Below are 16,969 nucleotides of genomic sequence, written 5' to 3' on the forward strand. Positions count from 1 at the left end.
CTACTAATCACAAATCTGCTGGTGATGTGAGAGCTGCTCTGGACTCACCTTTCAAACAGTCTTGTGATGATGCGCAACGCCCACTTCTTACATTTCCACCATGCAAGCTCAGGACGGTCATCCTCATCAACCTCTAATGTTTCCTAACAAAAACACACTTTATGTTCAGATTTTGGAGCTTGTGAATCCAGCAAAAGAACAGAAAAACACAGCCATAGATAACAATTGATGAATTAACACAGGTAATTGAGGCAGCATATTGTTGCCACCCTAACAAAAAATATTTGCTCAGTTTCATATTTATACAAGATCCTTTTTACGTCATAGCAAAATATTTAGTTATGGATTGTTATTATGATATAATTTCTTGTTATTACCATATACCAAATTATTCTGATTCTGTCACTTCAAGAAACTTTTATTTTCGTAAATATATCAAACATGGATGAATGACGACAAGAAGCCCACTCTTGATCCAGAGTTGTTGGCTAACTACAGACCGATCTCTAACCTTCGCTTCCTCTCTAAGATCCTTGAGAAAGAAGGTGTTGCAAATCAGTTGTGTCATACTTGTTTATTTGAGGACCAGGATTTAGAAAACACCACAGCACAGACAGCACTGGTGAAAATGACTAATGACCTTCTAATTGCATCAGATAAAGGACTCTTCTCTGTACTTGTCTTGTTAGACCTTAGTGCTGCATTCAACACCATTCACCATGACATCCTATTACAGAGATTAGATCAGTCGATTGGCATTAAAGCTGGTTTAAATCATATCGATCTCAATTTGTATATGATGAAGCATCGATGACCATCAACGTTAGTCACGGTGTTCCACAAGGTTCTGTGCTTGGACCAATTTTAATCACCTTATACATGCTTCCTTTAGGGTTTAGGCAATATTATCAGGAAACACTCCATAACCTTTCATTGTTACGCAGATGATATTCAATTATATCTATCGATCAAGCCAAATGAACGCTATTAAGGTTCATAGCGTAGATTCAAAGTTCTAGGCCACATTTACTCTATACTGACTAAAATAAAACTAATGTCAAGTCAATTGTGTTTATATAACCCTCACATATCCAAACCTATCTTTACAGTGCTTTGCCAGCATTAAAGAAAGGCCTTGGTCTTCTTATTATTATTTGCTATAGGGGAAATAAATGCTATGCCTTTTTTGTATTTTGAAAAAGGGCCAGTGTGTAGCATTTAGCGGGATCTGTTGGCAGAAATTTAAAAAATAAAAATGGTGTGTTATTGTTAGCCATTTATATCTACATACTGAGAAGGTCCCCTTCACAGCGCGCACCTTCATAGTTCTACAATAGCCCAGAACAGACAAACTAAACATTTGCTCTAGATAAGACCTTTCAGGTTTTTACATCTGTATTTTCTCCTACACTTCAATTGGTTGCAATCTGCAAACCCTAAATGCAGCCACACTGGCCTTAATCTTCTAGGATGGAGTTTAGCACAAGATCCAGGCATAGTGTTCTTGCAAAATAGAAGGGAAGGAGAATGCCGGCTGAAAATAGGTTAAAATAGGCAGTCAACAGCAGGCTTATTTATAAGCCACAGTCTACATCCAGTGACTGAGACTAATATAACGCAATATCAAAACTTTGCTTCAAGGGGATTAACAATGTGTACAACATATCACACCCTCTGTCCTTTTCCATTTCATCTGATATATTTGCTGAAGTCAATTTAATTTATTAACAGGTACTATGAAATTACGCATGCGTGTGTTTGTGTGTGTCTTACAGCTGGGACGTCTCGGTCCATTATGGCTCGGAGGATTTCCATCCACTGAGTCATCACTGTGTTGTTGATCAGCTGGAGAGGCAGTGAGTACTGCAGGAAACAAGAAGGTCAATGCTGTCACCACAATTTCATCATTATATTATTTACTTTTCTCTCGACTCGACTACTGCAACTCCCTCCTTTCCGGCATAAATCAAAAATCCATCTCCCGCCTCCAACTAGTCCAGAATGCAGCAGCTCGGCTTCTGACTGGTTCTAACAGACGGCATCACATGACTCCAGTCCTGGCCTCTCTCCACTGGCTCCCTGTTAGTTTTAGAATTGATTTTAAGATTTTGCTGATCACTTTTAAAGCGCGCCTGGGTCTGGCCCCAAGCTACATCATTGAAATGTTAGCCCCATGGCCATATGAGCCAACTCGCAGCCTTAGATCCTCCGGTGGGGCCCTTCTGGCCGTTCCAAAGTCAAGGCTTAAATCAAAGGGTGACCAGGCTTTTGCCATCAGAGCCCCTCGACTTTGGAACGACCTACCTGAGGGGATAAGACTAGCAGAATCAGTAGCTTCTTTTAAATCACTTCTTAAAACCCATTTTGATAGAACTGCTTTTAAGTGATGTCCTTTTATGCAGTTCTTTGGTTCCCCTATTTTAGTTTGTCTGTTCTGCTTTATTTTGTATTTGTAATTTTCTATTCCTCTATTGTGTTCATTGCCTATATGTCATTGTCTCCTTTGCCTCACGTATTTTCTGAAATGTTTACTTGTATTGATGTTATGTTGTTACCTTGCTTCTATGTAGAGCACTTTGTAAACTCTGTTATAAATAAATGTATTATTATTATTATTATTATCACCACAGTGAAAATTCTCTAGTTTCATATTCATTAAGCGTTATCTGAATGGTATTTATAATATCCCTGATCAGGGCAACAAGGTGAGATTAGTCTGTCTGACAAATACATTAATTCTGCCTCCAGTTCTCCAAAATATCTAAATATTGTGGGTGCTGGTCCTGGCTTTTTAATAATGTTTGACACACACATACCTGTACAAGAGCGTGGAAGATCTTGAGGATCTGTTTCTGGATGAGGACAGAGAAGATAGTTGCGTCAGCAAGCAGCTGGCTAATGAGCTGCTGAATCCTTGGTAGGAAGATCTGCATGGCTGCCAGCAATGGCTCCCTCTCATCTGCCTTCCGGTACCTAAACATGCACAACACAGACACACAAAAATAAGCATCAGTACTTTGTGGTGGAAGATTTCTATGTTTGATCAGGAGGAGAGTTGTGGTTCAAATATTCATTTGTAACAAACAGAGTCGTCAAAGGAATCAAAGTTGTCTTTCCGTTTAATAAGCTTGCAAGCTGGGAGAATGTTCAACAGCCACACTCGGCGAACTATCGAAGTTTCTTCCAACAAAACATTGTGTTACACTGTGATTTATACAAGCATATGCACCCTCCTCCACGATCCTCTAATGACGACAGAAAAGGAAAATGTGTAGGTCGGTGTTTATACGATATAAGGAATTTAGGAGAAGAAAGAGGAGAGTGTGTGTGTTTGAATAAGACATAGATCACAGGTCAGGTTTCCGTCATCTGTCCTCCTCCACCTCCCGCTCTTCCTCTGCTCTCGAACCTAGTTCATACAATAACACATTTTTACTGTCACAACTTCAATCTCGTATCCTCCTTCAAGAAAGGAGGAGACTCTTCTTATTTATTTATCTATCTTCATCTCATCTGATGATTCAGATCCAGCATTAAAATATGGAAGAATTAAATACATTATGCAAGTTAATTAGTATTAATGCTGTACATGACTGCGACTCAGTGGAAGAGCAGGGTCGTCCTTCAATCAGAGCATCGGTGGTTCAATCCCCGGCTCCACTAGTTCATGTGTCCTTGGGTAAGACATTTAACCCAAAATTGCTCCCGTAGATGTTCCTGTGGTGTATGAATCTTAGATAGTCCTGATGGGCAGGTGGTACCTTGCATGGTAGCTCCTCCCATCAGTGTATGAATGGGTGTGAATGGTTGAATGATAACAAATAGTGTTAAAGGGCTTTGACAGGTTGGAAGACTAGAAAAGCACTGTAAAATTACAGTCCATTTACCATTACCATTTAAAAGAAGGTTAAATAAAAGTAATAAAATAGGTTTGCTGTTTGTTCCATACCCCTATCCCAGAAGATAATAGCAAGTAGAAGATAGCACTTTAGTAGCACTTAAATGGCACTTACGGATAGTACTTTGTAGTTTAACTTTATTGAAGAAATTGTACTTGCTTGATTCTTGTTGTTCTGAGTTTGGACTCACGGTTTAATGCACTTATTGTAAGTCGCTTTGGATAAAAGCGTCAGCTAAATGACATGTAATGTAATGTAAAAGCCTCTTCCACTCTGGACTTTGATGTGGAAGGGTGATCTCCACAACCCCCCACTTAACAGCAGGCCAAAGGAGGTGGGGGAAGCGGGCCGCTCTGTCCATCTATATGCTTTAACGCCCACAGGGAGTCGAAACATCTACACAAGCTGAGAGGACAAGAACCTGAATATATAAATATGGCGTTATAAATATGGAGTTATAAATATGGAGTTATAAAATATGGAGTTATAAAATGATACGACCGACATAAAAACAAAAATAAAGTGCATACAAATACAACTCTTCATTACGCAGAAGAGGAGAAAAATGAGGAGAGGTGGAATCTGCTTTTATATTAACGAAGGTTGGTGTACAGATGTCAGTCACAGTGTTAAAGGAATCATGCAGAAAAAACTTTTTACGTAGAAACACTGGTGTTTACATCCCACCTCAGGCCTGTGTGAGTGAGGCACTCCAACACCTGGCTGAGCAGATCAACTACATAGAGCACAAACACCCAGACAACCTGCTTATTGTTTTTGGGGACTTCAACAGAGCAAACCTCAGCAAGGAACTGCCAAATTACAGACAGCATACTAGGTGTAGCACCAGGGACAAAAACACACTGGACCACTGCTACACTGTACTAAAGGATACACTGAGCACCTATCTCATCTTCTCTCTCTCCTTATGGATGAATTTACATCTCTCCATTGCACCTTATTAAGTCGTTGTGACTTCATGTCTCATAGGATCCATTGGACCTGGAGGTGTCTGATGCCTGGTGAGCCGGCCTCCCGCGTTGGCCCTGCTGATGCGCCCCGCCCCCCCTCCTCTCTACCTCCTTCTGTTTCATGGATTGGAGTTCCATTCATACATTGTCATATTCATGTAATGTGTTTATGTAACTTTGTAAATGCTGTTCATTCTGTACACATGACATCTATTGCTTCTGTCCATCCGGGGAGAGGGATCCTCCTGAAGGTTTCTTCCCTTTTTTCCCTGTCAAAGGTTATTTTTGGGGAGTTTTTCCTGATCCGATGTGAGGTCCTGGGACAGGAATGTCATATGTGTACAGATTGTAAAGCCCTCTGAGGCAAATTTGTAATTTGTGATATTGGGCTATACAAAATAAACTGAATTGAAAATTGAATTGAATTGAATATCACTCAGTCCCTCCTGCAACGTTGGGACTCTCTGATCATTGTCTGGTTCATCTCATCAGAAATGAAATCTGCAAAGCCTGTGGTGAAGACTGAAGAGATGGACCAATGAGGCCAAGCTGGAGCTACAGTCCTGCTTTGCCTCCACTGATTGGAGTGCTGCTGCTACAGACCTGTATGGGCTCACTGACACTGACATCGTACATCAGTTTTTGTGAGAACATGTGTGTGCCGACTAAAACCTTCTGCACATACAACAATAAACCCTGGTTCACTGCAAGACTCAGGCAGCTTCGTCGGGCTAAAGAGGAGGCCTACAGAGGTGGGGATAGGATTCTGTACAACCAGGCCAGAAACACACTGACACGGGAGATCAAGTAGCCACACTGAAGAGCTGGAAAAAGATTTTCAGCCAACGGCCCCTCGTCAGTTTGGAGAGGCCTGGAAGTACTCACGAATTACAGGCGACCACCCCTTCACTGAGGACAATCACCGACTGGCTGACGACCTGAATGTCTTCTACTGCAGGTTTGATAAACAGAACAGAGACAGGCTACAATGGATAGTCAGGTCTGCAGAGAGAACTATTGGTTCCAGCCTGCCCTCCATGGACTTGTACACCTCCAGAGTCAAGAAACGGGCTGGAAAGATCACTGCAGACCTTCACACCCTGGACACAAGCTGTTACAACTCCTCCCCTCTGGTAGGCACTACAGAGCACTGTACGCCCAAACTACCAGACACAGGAACAGCTTTTTTCCACTGGCCGTCACTCTGATGAACAATTAATCAGACACATCCATCTACACTACTTGCACTATTACCACCTTTCTGCACTAATCCCAAATTTATTGTTTATATATTATATATTGTACATACTTGTTTAATGTTAATGTTGCTACTCTGTTTTTATATATTTCTCTTGTTTATTTGTATATTAAATGTACGAAGAGAGCAACGTGTAACTGGAGTAACATTTCATGTATGTGTACACATACATGAAATTCAGCCGATAAAGCGGATTCTGAAATGAAAAACATGCCATAATGACCCCTCCGGCTAGGATAATAAGATGAGTCAGCATCCCGTTCAGCAAAACGTGGCGACGGAGACAAGGATAAATAGTGCAAGCCAAACCTCCAAAAAAAGACAAATAGGTCTGAAGATACCAGAGAAATTTGAACAAACTGTCAACAGAGCGAGAGAAGGAAGAATGCGGTCTAAACAATACCATCACACAACAAGATCCAAGATGCAGCGATGCCAGGAAAGCCCTGTGGCCACTCCACACAGCTTGACCTTGCATCGGCCCATCAGAACCGTCAGGTGAAAACAATACATTCACAGATGTGATTGAGTTTAAGGTTTGCCTTAATAAAACAATGTTAAGTAATAAGTTAACCTTAGACCGATGCTAGACTAATGGACATATTAATGAATGTTAATTAATAAATATCCCTTGAATTAGGAGCACAATCTTCGCTGCTGAACGGTGCATTAATATATTGAACACAATTTAATTGATAAACATAAAACAACTAATACATTTTGTTGGAGCCAAAATGGGGTTTATTATTTGAGGGAAACACTGTGTGAATGAGGAGATGTAGTTCCTTTATTTGAACACAGGGTGGCACATTATCTTCAAGAAGGCATATAAGGAAGTGCCAGGTAATGGGAACAGGTGTGTGTGTGGATGGGAAGCACAATAGTTTTTGACCGTGCTTGTGTCAACTTGGTAATGTTTTATCATGGAATAAATGGATACACATCGATTTGTTTATGGCAGAACACGCATCTAAACACGTTCTCCCATCTAGTGGCTCTAATACTTAAAATTGGTTAAGGTTTGAGCCTCTACATTATTCAAAAACTACGCTTTATTGGAACGTGTATGGACCGTCGTTTGTGGAATGCCGCTGATCGACATTGCCGAATTGGAACGACTAATTGCAACTGCTGAATTGGAACAGCTGATTCGACATCACGGAGGTCACCAGCTGATCCGACATCACGGGAGTCACCAGCTGATCCAACATCGCGGGAGTCACCAGCTGTTCTGACATCACAGGAGTCAACAGCTGATCCGACATCGCAGGACTTGTCAGCTAATCAACGTCACGTGATTCAGCAGCAGGTAGATTGCTGGACCAGATGTGGTGTTTGCATTGAAGTAGAATTGGACAACTGATCATCACCACCACCAAGGTATGATTTGGACCAATGGAGAGAGGTATGTAGCGTGGCCATGTTAAAATTGTGTGTGTACTTTTATTTTGGTGTATGAAGGCAATGCATTGGTTCCATCTTATAGGCCTAATATAAGAGCTGTACGGGTGGTTTATTTTGAATTGTTTAATATATGATGGATTCTGATAGGCCTGAAGGTACCAAATCAAGGTTATAATGTTAAGGAGCCAACCATGGCTGAAACAGTCAAATCCCAGCGTGGCCAATGTTGAAAGGGAAACACAATCTGTCAGGACACGTACTGTTAAACTGACACAAAAGGCATTAATGGGCAAACTGGACATGGTCCAAAAGACTCGGAAGGCCAAATTAAACAAAGCCTCTGACCTTAAAAGGACAATTCAAGACCTAATGCATGGCAGAGAATACGTGCAATGTACGTTTGATAAATACACAACACTTTGCAATGAAGCAAAGGAACAACATCAATCTCTGTCACAAATCTTGTCTCATGAAGAAAGGGAGAAACACAAGATATGGTTTAAAGCAAAAATGTTTCATATATTATGTAATCTGCTCCATATTTCTCATAGGTCATGACATACTGACCCTGAAGACATCCATATGATAATTTTGTATTAGTCATAGCGCCACCTAGTGGCAACATTAAGTTAGTTTTCTACACAGATTAATCAGATCCCTCTCAGAATGTGTCAGAATAAACTTAATACCTTGATAATGCTTCACCGTGAAGATTGTATGGATTTAACAACTTTTGGGATATGATAAAGGCCCCCAAAACACTTTCATTGCTAGAGAAGAAAAAATGTATAATTCCACGAAAAACAATAGGTTCCTCTACGACAAAGTCGTCACGAGGACCCTAATAATCATTAAAGCTGCGAGCAGCGATGAGCGGGTCCTTGCTTATTCGCGCCAGTCGGGGGCGCCGGCAATTTCGAATGTTTCTTCATGTAAATGTGTTCAGGCTGGCATCATGCATGATTATTTTGGAAGGATTGGATCAGTTAAAACAACATTCTATAACGGAACAAAACACAGAAAGTGGGCGTTTATTGGGGTCCACATAACGACAGGTGAAATAGGGTGAAAAGTTTTGTTTTTTCTTCTTACTAATTATCTTTAACGCCTTCAGATCATCCTGGAAACAAGATTGAAGTCGCTCGGATAATTTTTGTGGGAGAAAACCGTAAATGTATAGCGGCGAAAAGTGCCCAAAATGGCCATATTCGGCGAATTATTGTAGCGCTTTTTTGCACGTTAAAGGAAGCAATGTGCACATATCCTGCAAGTTTCAAGTGATTAGACACAATAGTGTTGAGGTTATGAGCATTGAAAAACAAGACGCGCCCCTAAGATGTTCATTGAACCATAGATCCTTACCACAATGAGATATCAAAAAACGGTTGACATATTATAGGTCATCTGGCTTCAATTATCTGACTGATATAAATCTTTGTATGATTCAGACCCAGCGTGTAGGACAAATGGCCAATTATGTGTTTTTTTCACAAAATTAAAAAATCTAAGTAGGCGGCGCTTAGAGGCATTTTTGTAGAGCAGGTGAAGATGGACATTGAAACATTTCAAGTAAATCGGACATTCTGGGTGAGGGGCGTCGCCGGTCAAACTTTGAGGGGGCGCTAGAGAGCAATTAAAAAAAAAAAAAAAAAAAAGTGACTCATTTATCATACGTCTATTTTCAGCAAGCCTGACAAGCTTGCCACATTTGGTGACTTTTACAGCCTGATAAGTACCCCCAATATGCGCTGAATGTTCTAAAATAAAAAGCGGAATAATAATACCCGTAGCAATTTCAATAGGATCGCTCGGACCCTAATAATTCCTCGAAATACAATAGGTTCCTCTACGACAAAGTCATCACCATGACCACAATAACAACTTTGCTTATCCAACAACAAGCCTCTCATTTACTACCACCAAGAGAAATTCCATTTTTTGATGGGGATCCTCTGCAATACAGAACATTTAACAGAGCCTTTGAACATTGTGTGGAGAGTAAAGCAAGTAACAGAGGAGACTGTCTGTATTCTTTGGAGAAATACACTAGAGGTCAACCAAAAGAGCTGGTGCGTAGCTGTTAACATATGGCTCCAGACAGAGGCTATGCTACAGCTAAGGATCTCCTGCAGGAACACTTTGGGAATGAACACAAAGTTACTGCAGCATATATGAAGAAAGCCCTCTGCTGGCCGGTCGTGAAGCCTGAGGATATCAAATCTCTCCAAGCCTCTCTTTCTGCGTGAGTGCTGTAATAGAATGGAGGACATACAGTACATGAAAGAGCTGGATATGCCAGCAAATATGAGAGCGGTGATTCTGAAGCTTTCATATAAACTAAGAGAAAAATGGAGTCTCTGCATGTGAGCTACTGGAAAACCTCAAACGCAGGGCACAGTTCATTGATAGTCATATTCATTGAGCATGAAGTCAAAATAGTGTCTGACCCAATCTTTGGCGAGATTCAGCATACACCACTGCATACAGTAAGCAAAAATATCAACAGAATATCCAATCAGAATTGAAGCTGAGATTCAAAGAAAACAGCTTTGCAACTTCTGTTACCATTGAAAACCCAGCCATGGAAGAAGCCAGAAGGCTACAACATGATACAGGACAAAGTAATTCATCTGCAAAGAACACCAGCCTTTGTTTGTGTTGCTCTCGAGGTCACACACTGGAGATGTGTCCACGATTGGAAGAGATGACACACAGGGAAAAGTTTAACTTTGTTAAGAAAAATGGAATCTGTTTTGGCTGCCTTTGCACTGGGCATATAAGCAAGGATTGCGATAGGCGCTAAACCATCCTAGTGTTCTTCACATCCGCCAGAGAGAGAAACTAGTCAACACAGACTCGAGAAACCCAAAGGAACCGTCATTAAGTAGCGCACATGTCTCTCTACACGCATGTGGTCATACAGGGGCCGGTAAAGGTGATGGGATTCTACCCATCGTACAAATACAGGTGAAATCCAAAAAGAGAGAGACCAAGTCATACAGACATGCTTTTTTAGATCCAGGCAGTACAGCGACATTTTGTTCTGAAAATCTGATGAAGAGGCTAAATCTGAATGGAAGGAAAACCCAAATCCACAAGTCTCAAGGATTCTATGATTTGCCAGAGGTCTATACCCAGAAGAGGATGCCTGTAAGCACTGAAAACCTTAACAAAGAGGATTTGGAAAAGTGGCCTTACTTGGATGGTGTAAGTGTCCGGAGAATTCAAGCTTGAATTAAGGCAAAATGTTTGAAACTTGGAGAGTAATCAACAGCCATGGAAACAGACCTTATGCCATTATGACCCTATTGGGGAGGGTTATTAACAGCCCCCTTCAAAGATGCAGTGATGAGCTGTGTGGGAGTGGCTATCCCGCTGCTTCTGTTAACAGGATTTCCATAAAAAATCTTGAGGAATTGCTGAAAAATCAGTACATCCATGATTTTAATGAAAAAACATCAGAAGACAAAATGGAGATGTCAAGAGATGATGTGAAGTTCATGGAAATCATGAATTATTCAGTTAAGCTTCATGATGGGCACTATAGCATGAACCTTCCCTTCAAGAAAGAAGAGGTCTCGCTGCCAAACAATGTGTGCATTATTGGATTGAAGAGAAAGTTTGAAATAAATTCGAAGTCCACCAGGAATACAACTTTCTCAATGATGTCATCAGTAAGGGTATGCTGAACATCAGCTGGAACGATCCGATAGAAAGCTTTGGTACATTCCACACCATGGAGTGCACCAAGCTAAGAAAGGAACTCTTCGTGTTGTATTTGAGTGCATCTGAGCTGTGAGTCCTCTGACTTCTGGACTTCCTGGATCTTGGCTGAGTACATTCTTTAAATAGGTTTCTCTGCTATATTACTTTTGTATCTGCTGTATTTAGGTAGACTATAATGCTAGTCTGTACTGTCTTTCTAATCTGAACAGTTTGAGCTGTGTGACTAAAAAGGCTACAACACCAGCTAGGGTTTAAGTATTTGTTCTGTAATCCAAATCTACTAGGGACTAAACTCTTTTCCACTTTCTACCTTGAGGTAAACAGACCTTTGTCCTTAAATCAGTTTTGGCAAGAATTTCACATTCTTGTAAAACTGAAACTTCACTGGTGTCATGGAATCCCCTGCCATTGTGCTGACTCAGACCAGTATCGATAAGTGGGCAATTCCTTCAACAACCTGAGGGTGGGGTCGACCCAGCTGTAGCTAATTATCGCCAACTCTGGTGTAAAACCAGGTGGACTTGAAGCGTCAGCTGTAGCGTCAGAAGAATCCTCGTATGAAGACTCCGAGGATAAAGACACTGGAGTCTTTGGGGGAGGCGGAGTATAAACATTTCCCTGTGAAAATGTGTTTTCCTTCCATACCTGTGTGCACATCTACTCGTAGATACTATAGACCTTGGACTCGTTCACATATGCATCAAAATCCCTACTCTCTTATTTATCCCACCCGCTCCACACAGACCCAGCACCTCGTCACAGGGGGCCTCTGGAACTGCCAGTCAGCTAACCGCAAGGCAGACTTCATCTCTGCCTTCGCTATCAAGCAATCGCTGGACTTCCTGGCTCTCACTGAGACTTGGATCACACCAGACAACACATCTACTCCTGCCGCTCTCTCCTCTGCCTTCTCCTTCACCCACATACCCTGACCCACTGGTCGGGGTGGTGGCACAGGTCTACTCATCTCACCCAAATTGAGTTTTTCCCTCTACCCGCTGCCATTATTTACCCCACTGTCTTTTGAGTTTCATGCAGTGACTGTTACTCATCCGGTTCAACTAATCATTGTTGTTCTCTACCGTCTACCTGGTTCATTGGGAGACTTCTTGGAAGAAATAGATATCCTCCTATCAAACTTCCCAAAAAACACCCCTCCGCTCATCCTTCTGGGCGACTTTAACATCCAGACAGAGAAGTCATCTGACCTGTTACTCTTATTGTCTTCCTTTGCTCCTTCCCCTCGTACTCACAAAGCTGGCAACCACCTTGACTATATTTTCACCAGAAACTGCTCTACATCTAACCTCACTGTAACTCCACTTCATGTCTCTGACCACTTCTTCATCTCGTACTCTCTCACACTCTTTGGAACTGACAACCCTCCCACAACAGACTCTGCACCTGTCCGTCGCAACATCTGCACCCTCTCACCCTCCTCTCTGGCCTTGTCTATTCTGTCAACCCTCCCTTTCATTTAACTCTCACTCGTGCATCCCAACTCTTCCACTGACACTCTCCTCTCTACTCTGTCTTCCTCTCTTGATTCTCTCTGTCCTCTTACGACTCGAAAGGTCTGCAAGTCCTCTCCGGCTCCGTGGTTGTCCGAACCGGTGCGTGCACCGAGAGCCACTATGCGAGCCTCGGAAAGGAAATGGCGAAAATCCAAACACGCCGACGACCTGCTCGCCTATCACTCTCTTCTCTGCTTCTATCTCTGCAGCCAAAAGCTTGTTCTACCAATCCTGAATCGAATCCTCTTTTTCTAACCCCAAAAAACTCTTCTCTATTTTTTCCAACCTCCTTGGCCCCCCTTGTCCCTCCACTCTTCTCTCTCCTCCCATTCCAAAACTCTAGAGCGAGCTATCTTTAACCAAGTCTCCTCCTTTCTCCACCATAAAAACCTTCTTTACCCTCACCAGTCTGTATTCAAGGCAAGCCACTCAACAGAGACTGCCCTCCTTGCTGTCTCTGAGCAGCTTCACACTGCCAGAGCAGCCTCTATTTCATCTGTCCTTATCCTTCTAGACCTTGCTGCTGCCTTTGACACAGTGAACCACAAGATCCATATTTCCTCCCTCCAGGACCTGGTATCTCAGGCACCGCGCTCTCCCTCTTCTCATCCTACCTCACCGACCGCACTTACCGGGTAACCTGGAGAGGATCTGTGTCATAGCCTTGTCCTCTCACTAATGGGGTCCCTCAGGGCTCAGTCCTTGGTCCTCTTCTCTTCTCTCTGTACACCAACCATCTCGGCTCTGTCATTCGCTTGCATGGCTTCTCCTTCCATAGCTACGCCGATGACACCCAATTGATCCTCTCCCCAATCTGAAACCAAGGTAGCAGCACGAATCTCTGCCTGTCTGACTGACATCTCTCAGTGGATGTCCGAACACCACCTGAAAATGAACCCGGACAAGACGGAACATCTTTTCCTTCCAGGAAAAGGCTCTCCCACCCATGACCTGACTAGTACCTTCAACAACTCAGTGTTGGCTCCGACTCCGACTGCCAGGAACCTCGGTGTGACACTTGACAGTCAACTCTCCCTGACTGCCAACATTACCGCAACAATACGCTCCTGTAGGTACATGCTGTACAACATCAGGAGAATACGACCCCTTCTCACTCAAAAGGCGGCACAGGTTCTGGTCCAGGCTCTCATCATCTCACGGCTAGACTACTGTAACTCCCTGGCAGTTCTACCTGCTAATGCAATTCAAACCCTACAGCTCATCCAGAATGCAGCTGCTCAACTGGTCTTTAACCTCCCGAAATTTACCCACACTACTCCGCTCCGCCGCGACCTTCACTGGTTACCGGTAGCCGCCCGCATCCGCTCCAAAACATTGGTACTTGCGTACAGTGCTGCGAACAGATCGGGTCCAGTCTACATCCAGGACATCGTAAAACCGTACACCCCAGCTCGTTCACTTCGCTCGGCTTCTGCCAATCCGCTTGTAGCTCCGTCACTGCGAGCTAAACACTCAAAGTCACGACTGTTTGCTGTGCTGGCTCCTCATTGGTGGAACAAGCTTCCCATTGACATCAGGACAGCAGAAAGTCTCTACACCTTCCGTCGCAAACTAAAAACACATCTTTTTCGACTATACCTTGAATAGGGAAGGTAGTGCCGTGGTATCACTTTAGTAGCACTTAAATGGCTCTTACTGATAGCACTTTGTAGTTTAACTTTATTGAAGAAATTGTATTTTCTCTATTCTTGTTGTACTTATGGTTTAATGCACTTATTGTAAGTCGCTTTGGATAAAAGCGTTAGCTAAGTGACATGTAATGTGTTTGATTGTGTCCTCACAAGATTTAGACAGGAACTGGTGGCTTTGATGACTGACGTTCAAGCCATGTTCCAACAAGTTAAAGTGACTCCGATTCCTGTGGTGGCCTGAAGGCAATCTTAAACTTGTGGACTACAGAATGACTGCGTCTGTTCGGGGCAGTGTCTTCCACCAGTTGTGCTTGTTATGCACGCCGGAAGGCTGCAGAAGATAACCAGAACAGTTTCCCTGCCGAGGTAATTGACACAGTAAATATACATTTTTACATGGATGACTGTCTGAAGAGCTTGCCATCTGAGAAGGCTATTGAAATGGTCAGGAATTTGACAGAAGTTTGTTATAAGGGAGGCTTCCATTTAACAAAATGGATTAGCAACAATCGTGCAGTATTGCTATCTATTCCAGAAGAGCACAGATCTAAGAACCTGCATGAGCTGGATTTGGACAGACCAACAGCCATTTGAGAAAGCCCTTGGTCTGCAATGTTGGGTCGAGACAGAAACTTTCAAGTTTAAGATGTCGCTCAAGGAACAGCCTCATACTAGATGTGGGATTATGTCTGTGGTCAGCTAAGTTTATGATCTTTTGGGATTTCTAGCACCACTCACGCTTCCAGTTAAGCTCATATTACAGGAGCTATGTAGGAAGAACTATGGATGGGACGATAAGATTTCCCCAACTCTAACAGCAATGGATACAATTGAGAGAGCTGGAAAGAGTGACAGCATTCAAGGTTAATAGATGCCTCAAGCAGATAGATTCCTTGTTTGGAACTTACTGCTGCCGTTCAAGTGGACATAATGCTGAGAGCAGAATTACAGCTTCAACTTAATGCTTCTGGATGCTTCTGGACTGATAGTACTTCAGTTTTAAAGTATATCAGAAACGAGGACAAGAGATTCCAAACCTTTGTGGCACATAGGATATCTGCCATCCGAGGAGCAACTGATGTCTCACAGTGGAGATGCGTTCCTACCACACAGAATCCTGCTGATGAAGCCTCAAGGGGATTCAATGTGGACTATTTGATAACAAACAGAAGATGGATTGATGGTCCTGACTTTCTATGGAAAGCATTGGATGAGTGGCCTGCTCGCAGCTATGATTCCCACATTGCTGCTGATGACCCAGAGGTAAAAGGAGCTTATAACCAATGCAGTGATTGTTGAAAATGCCACAAATCAACTGGTTTTTGAAGGTTGGAGAGGGCAGTTGCATGGATTCTGAAAATAAGAAGTCAAAAAAGGAAACAAATGAGTCATGAGGATACAGACAGGAATGGCCACAGATTGGGACAGGAAATGCACCAAATGAAAGCTGTATTAAGGGGACAGAGTTTGACCCCAGACTATCTTTCAGGAGCAGAAAAATCTATTCTTCGCTTCACTCAGCAGGAACGATTTCAGGAGGAGTTGGCGGTTTTATCCTCTGGCAAACGTGAAGTGAAAAAGGATAGCACCATTTACAAGCTGGATCCCATTCTGGAAGATGGATTACTTAGAGTTGGAGGGAGCTTGAGTAAGGCAGCCATGCCTGAGGAGACGAAACATCCAGTCATCCTATCCAAAAACCAACATGTATCAACTCTAATATTAAAACACATTCATGAACAAGTGGGACACGGTGGAAGAAATACTGGATTACAAGTGCTAATGCAGCAACAAGAAAGATCCTACCCAACTGTGGTTTCTGTAGGCACCATCGAGGGAAGTTGTGTGAGCAAAAAATGTCAGACTAGCCTATTGAAAGACTCGTCCCTGATCTGCCTCCATTCACCAATGTTGGAGTTGATTATTTTGGGCCAATTGAGGTCAAGAGAGGACGTAAACTGGAAAAGCGCTTGGGAGTCATTTTTACATGTATGGCATGTAGAGCAGTCCACTTAGAAGTTGCCTACTCTTTGGATACTGACTCATGTATAAGCACTTTACGCAGGTTTATTTATAGAAGAGGACAAGTGGAACCAACTTTGTTGGCGCTGAAAAGGAGTTGAGAAGAGCTCTTGCTGCTTTAAATCACAGGAACATACAAGCGGCTTTCCTACAGGAAGGAATAAAGTGGAGCTTCAACACACCAACGGCTTTGCATAATGGAGGTGTATGGGAGTGCATCATAAGGATGGTTAGACGGATACTAACATCAGTCTTACGCCAACAAACCCTGAGTGACGAGGGATTGCATACGGTTCTGTGTGAGGTCAAAGCCATTCTAAATGACAGCCCTATCACAAAGTCTGGAGATCCCAATGATCTAGAAGCTCTTACACCCAACCACTTGTTGACAATGAAAAGAAACCCAGTCTTACCACCTGGACTGTTTGAGAGGACCGAATTCTCTACAAAAAAAGAAGATGGAGGCAAGTACAGTACATCTCCAATCTCTTTTGGAAGCGCTGGTTAAAAGAATACTTGACTT

The 16,969-nt window shown here is 42.7% G+C and overlaps 1 protein-coding gene across 1 annotated transcript in view; it reads right to left on the bottom strand.

Annotated features, from left to right (window-relative positions):
* ipo8 (importin 8) overlaps positions 1 to 16,969 on the bottom strand; it is an 81,568-nt gene that overhangs the window by 37,758 nt on the left and 26,841 nt on the right. Inside the window, 3 exon segments of the mRNA XM_034525881.1 lie at positions 49 to 143; positions 1,774 to 1,863; positions 2,817 to 2,973. Of these exon segments, the coding sequence (XP_034381772.1) occupies positions 49 to 143; positions 1,774 to 1,863; positions 2,817 to 2,973 (342 nt within the window).

The sequence above is a fragment of the Cyclopterus lumpus genome, chromosome 23 (genome assembly GCF_009769545.1).
Source record: "Cyclopterus lumpus isolate fCycLum1 chromosome 23, fCycLum1.pri, whole genome shotgun sequence".
Lineage (NCBI taxonomy): Eukaryota > Metazoa > Chordata > Actinopteri > Perciformes > Cyclopteridae > Cyclopterus > Cyclopterus lumpus.